Below are 6,000 nucleotides of genomic sequence, written 5' to 3' on the forward strand. Positions count from 1 at the left end.
TAAAGTTAAGACCAAACCACACAGTTCATGAAAGAGTTGCTGCTGAGTTCTCACGTGGAACCATGTAGCCAGGAAGGCCAACAGCATCCTGGCTGGTATCAGGAATAGCGTAGCCAGCAAGACCAGGGAGGTGATCGTTCCCCTGTACTGTGCTCTGGTAAGGCTGCACTTTGGGGACTGTTCAGTTTTGGGTCCCACATTACAAGACAAACACCGAGTCCCTGGAGTGTGTCTAGAGAAGGGCTACAAAACTGGACACAAGTCTTGTGAGGAGTGGCTGAGGGAGCTTGGGTTGCTTGGTTTGGAGAAGAGAGGGCTCCGGGGAGACCTTATTGATTTCTACAGCTACCTGAAAGAAAGGTGTGGGGAGCTGGGGGCTGGCATTGTCTCATAGGTAACTAATGATTGGACTGGAGGGAATGGCCTCAAGTTGCACCAGGGGAGGTTCAGGTTGGAAATGAGGAGACATTTCTTCTCAGAAAGAGCAGTCAGGCATTGCAACAGGTTGCCCAGGCAGGTGGTGGAGTCACCATCCCCGAAGGTGTTCAAAGAAAGGTCAGACGTGGTGCTTAGGGACATGGTTTAGTGGGTTATACTGGTGGTAGGGGGACAGTTGGATCAGATGATCTTGGAGGTCTTTTCAAACCTCAATGATTCTATGAACCTAAGCAGTGCAGCCCACATCAGGTGATGTGGGAGAATGATATTGACTCTTCCTTCATTACGCTCTCTGCTTTGGAAGCACAACCTTTTACCTGGGGTAGTGTTGAGACTGAAATTGTCAGCACATTTCAGGATGGTTATCTCCTAGTATTAACACTAGAAATCCCTTCAATCCCTTCAAGATTGAAATCTTGGCATTACAACACTTTTCTTATGTCAGTGTTTCTGAACTACCTGCTAGTTATCTATTCTGCCTCCAGTTATTCTATTGGTCTGTGAACCCCCTATACTTGCATCTAATGATACGACTTCTTTGGCTACCAGACCAATTACTGCACTGTCTTTAGTGGAACACTTCAGTGGTACAAATACTCAAGGTCAAAGACATACATCCAGGTCTAACATGACACAGCCCTTTATAAGCTTACTCAATCCCATTTTAACAGGAGATACACAGCTACCTCTTGACATTAGAGGTCAAAGCAGGGCAGATCTAAAGCCCAAACTGTCACAATTCAAGCCAAAAACTGTATTTTGCCCATTTTAAGATGAAGAGCATATGCTTCTTCAGCTTTAATATGTTTTAAAAAAATATGGAAGGGAGGCCTCTGAGAATGTGTTAACAAGCATGGTCTGACCTCAGAACTACAGGATTATCTTGCCTAAGCATTCCCACTGCTGTCAAGTGCAGTGGTAGACAGAAACAGGAACTGCCCAAGTAGCTGAAAAAGCATCAGCTGAGGAAACAATCTCATCCCCAGCCCAGATTTCTGGAGGAAGTGGCACAGGAAGTCACAGGTCAGAATGGCAAGAATTTTCCAGCCAAAAAAGTGGCACGAAATGCCTCTGTCAACTGCACGTCCTGCCAGCCTCATCTCACAAATAACCTTCTAGACAAATGCAGTTGATTTATCTGGACTTCTGTAAAAAGTATGCAACATAGGATATCTGAAGAAGGTGAGAATTAAGAGAAAAGTGCAATGTTTGTAAAGAATTTGGCTTATGAGGAAAGATATACTATCAAAGCAAAAGCATAATGCAAAGACACGCTACCATGCAGCTCTTTGTGCATTAATTATTGGGTCACACTTTGTTTTTTATTAACATTGGCACAAAAAGCAGAAGCATAATCACAACATTTGGTGATAACACTGAACCACAGGGTATCCACAAAACAGGATGTTGAGCAGAGAACAACGGGATGTGTGGATATCACTAGAGGAATTAAACTGCCGTAAGAGGCAAATACAGGAGTTCAGGGGAAAGGACAGAATTTGGAGATGACAGACTGTGATCTCCTGGTATTGTTTTGTCAGAGATGCATTTCTAGTAAAAACAAAGAATTGTTGCCATGTCATGAAATCTTTATAAGGCTTACTCTGGAGTATTTTGAATTTAGAATTGAATGGGAAAAAAGTAGGGCATGTAGGATGACTAGGAGAAATGGCAATTCTCCCTTGCTGGGATTACCAGGTTTTGTATTGTCTAGTCTAACATTATAAAACCGTGTAAATGTCCACCTTGGGCTCAAGAAGAGCTTCTTTTTCTTCCCAGTACCAAAATGTCAAGAGCAATTTAGACTGCGATATTTTACAGTTATAAGCAAAGGGACCAAACAAAACCTGTATCTAAAGAAAAAAAAAAAAAAGCATTTTCTCAAACATTATTTTCTTTCATTTCTGAGAAAATTACCAGAATGTTAAGGCCAGATAGATACTTAAAATGCAGCTGACAACAAAAGGACTGGGAAAAGAAATATAGCTTAATATTCTCCTTAATTTTACCAGCAGTACTGTAGGCAACATTCAGAAGGAAAAAAAAAACAACAACAAAAAAATACACCCTACCCTATGGTATATACTCTACAAGCATGTAGATCTCAGTGCTACATTATAAGAAAAAAAATCACCACTTCAAGATAATCTGTCAGGAAAATAATCAAATCCAGCAGCTAACAATTGGCTTATGTAAATATGTACACATACATATGTACATATATCTTTATTTACCAACATTTCTAGGTGGACATAAATAACGTTGCTCTCAGAGAACCAGTGAGAGAAAATCAAAACCAAAACCAATACCACTCACCATTACAACATCTAAATACTCTTACTGTTGATGCATAATACTACATTAATTATAACATCTCTTAACATCTCTTTTTTAAGAAAGAAGTCAAACAAAAAGAGTACTCTTTGGAAAAGCACTTGGAGGTGGTAAGGCAAGTATACAGTTCAGACATATGGCATAGATGTTCTAAGCATTAGCCAACTCACCGTACTACATTTCTGACAACTGTCCATGTGCCCAGAGTTGTCTATGTTGCTAAGAGCAAAGAATTTCCACCAATCTAGCAAGAGTATGTATTTTAAAACCTTATTGAACTAGCTTTCAAACAGTCAGCTCAGTAGGTAGAAATGTTTTACAGTTTCACAAAAGGAGTAAAATACTTTCAAATAATCCACGGAACATGCTTTGTTTGTTCTTGTATTTAGTTCTGAAGCATAGTTCACTCACAGTAGGCTTAAGTTCTCAATATGAAAGGAAAAGCACGTAATGAAAAGGTTATAAATCTTACTTACCTTTTTGTATGTTTTCTCTTCATTCGGCTTTCCAGCAGTAACATCTCCATTTTCAGTAACAGACGACATCTAATAACACAAGCTTAAGTTATAAATAAAATACTTGCTTAAGAAAGCATTCAGAAAAGATCATGCAATCTGTTGTCAAATTCTTGCTAATATCAAACTTTTTAGAGGATGGCAAGTCACCAAATTACTGACAGTCCATGAGGATTCTTTTCTTCTCATGTTAACTTAACCTTCCGTTTTTTTCTGGTCACTTGCTCAAAACAACATCCAGAGTTGTAAAAAGTAAGTATTTTAGTTAGGATCACCTCTTTCCCTCTTTATAGGGGGAGCTGAAACTTCACTGGCATAGCCTATTCGCCCTACTGCAACTAAAATTTACTCTTCATTTCAATTATTGAACTAATTGTTAATTCACTCATTTTGTTTTACACTATTTTACATCTTTCTCTTTGAATAAGCAATATTCTTTTAAGCATATCACCTATATTCCTTGCCTTATTTGTTCCTGATTAATTATTGTTCTGCCACTTTTATGCACTTCTCTAAAACTTCTCAGCTGTAAGCCAGTGGGTCCAAGACTTTGTCAGTTAAGTAATGCCATCGGCAGCAAAATGACATCCCAGCTGTGAGCAGGCCACTATCACATTCAGCTGGAGCCACACCTACCAGTTTCATCCTCTCTTTACCAAAAGGGTAAATATTTTTGCTGTGCAACTACTGTACAACTCTCAGCTACTCTGTGGCCCTCCTTTAAATAAACCTTCACTTCCTCAGAAGCAAACATCCCAATGTACCTTGCCATCCAGGTGTGTGCACTCTACTCTCACCTGACCTCTCCCAGCCCCGCCTATGATCTGACCCAGAGACAAAGCAACTGTGGCTTCCCACATCAAGGGGTTATCAGATGCCAGGAACAACAGCTCAAGCATTAGATATGCTCACATCAACCCATTCACCAGCTGCCTCTCATTGGCAGGGCTGGGACTGCTTTTATTGCTGCCATGGCTACTGCCACCAGCACGATCCTCTGCCACTGACTGGTAGACACTGCACTGGGTCTTTCATGGTACATGCAACACCTATTCATTTAGATCCATCAGTGAATTCAATTACTGTCATGGCAATGTTATCTTTTAGATTATTAAATAAATACTAACTAACACAGGGACTGACAGTAACATTACAAGTAATAGGACAAGCTATCGTTTTTCACCAACTCTTTTCTGTGAGTTCTTGACTTCACTTCTGAACTGCAGCAGGTGTAGTTTAAGTCAACTTTCCATTAAATTGTCTTAGTTTCTAAATTGCTTGACTGGTAAATTCTTTAGAGAAGAGTGATGTCTATTTATTAGATACCAGAAGTTGGCAACCAAAAAGAGGAGCTCCTAGACATTCTGTGATGAAAAAGGATAGGGTTTGGTGGACTGACCAGATGCAACATTTACTGGAACTCAGTGGAATTTTACTTTCTACATTTTTTTCTAAGTTATGTCAATAATGCAATCCTCTCCCAATGCAAATGTACTTTTTCCTTCTGTTTCCCACAGTTTGGTCACTGTACAGTTTTGATAAAATCAATATGTTGATTACATTCATACTGCCTTTGAAATTCTCATTTTGAGCCAGATCTTTAAAATTCTGATTTTCAGAGACAACATTTTTTCATGACTCTCCTCAAAAATCACATACATAAGAGAGGCAAAATTTCTTCTCTGCTGAGCTGCTATGCAAGCACCTTACATATCTGCTGTGCAAAACCAGTACTCAGAAGGATCCCTTTGGGAATGATTTTCCAGGCAGAAAAGGACAACATTCCCTCAGGCCCATGTCTGGCACATGACTGATTCAACATGAACGTCTTTTTCTCCACACCAGTGTTCAGCTGCACAGGAAGACTCCCCAGCAGATTGTATGGGATGAGCTTGAAAGGTACAATGATGGACAAAACTAAGAGGCATGTGAGCTACATTTTCAGAGGCACATCTCAGAGACTCCAGGTCTTTGGCTGTACTGACACTGTATCTCCCCCAAAGAGCACAGAAGTTTTTGACATTGCACCTTGTCATGGTTGTAGAGCAACATTAGAGCAAGAATAAATAAGTAAGTTAGAGATCACCTGGGTCAGACGGTCAGACACTCAAAGTGTGATGGTGAAGTTAAAATAAAACTTAATAAGAAAAAAAAAAAAAAAAAGCACACACGTACACAAAAACAGCACAAAAAGCTACAAGAAAATGTTTTAAAATCACCCTAGATTTCACTAACACTTTCACAACGTAAGTATACATACCCTTATAAACACCAGGGAAAGTCATCTGGAGCTGAAAGCAATAATCAAGGCATTCATCGGCGTTGTTGATGTTTTCCAGAATCTATTAAAAGAAAAATCTGTTACCATCTGCCTGCCATTACAAATGTACACCTCACAGAATAGCGTTCAACTTCCTTCTTCCATTCTTCAGACGAAGTAAGGATCTAGCTAGGAGCAATGCTTTTCAAGAACTGTCTCAAATAGTTTGGTCACTAATATCTCAATAATGTACTTAGGACGCTAGCAATGTTACAAAGAATAAAATCATTGCAGTTCAACTTGCCTCTGCCCTAGAGATGTCACTACTATGGCACAAGCATCCCTACTATGAAATTTATATTGAAGAGTTGACACATATGCTGTGAAGTGTTGTGAAATTACAAGCTGTCTTTCATGAAGAGTTTCAAAATTAAATACTAATCTGTATCATCC

General features: G+C 39.5%; 1 protein-coding gene across 1 annotated transcript in view; it reads right to left on the reverse strand.

The window, feature by feature from the left end:
* PIP5K1B (phosphatidylinositol-4-phosphate 5-kinase type 1 beta) overlaps positions 1–5,631 on the reverse strand; it is a 74,724-nt gene extending 69,093 nt beyond the window's left edge. The window contains exons 1-2 of the mRNA XM_084304739.1: positions 5,548–5,631; positions 3,249–3,317 (exon numbers count right to left, since the gene is read on the reverse strand). Of these exons, the coding sequence (XP_084160865.1) occupies positions 3,249–3,317 (69 nt within the window). The 5' untranslated portion in view covers positions 5,548–5,631. The remainder of the gene's footprint in view (positions 1–3,248; positions 3,318–5,547) is intronic.
* Positions 5,632–6,000: the final 369 nt, after the last annotated feature.

This window comes from Netta rufina (assembly GCF_964035555.1).
Source record: "Netta rufina genome assembly, chromosome: Z".
Lineage (NCBI taxonomy): Eukaryota > Metazoa > Chordata > Aves > Anseriformes > Anatidae > Netta > Netta rufina.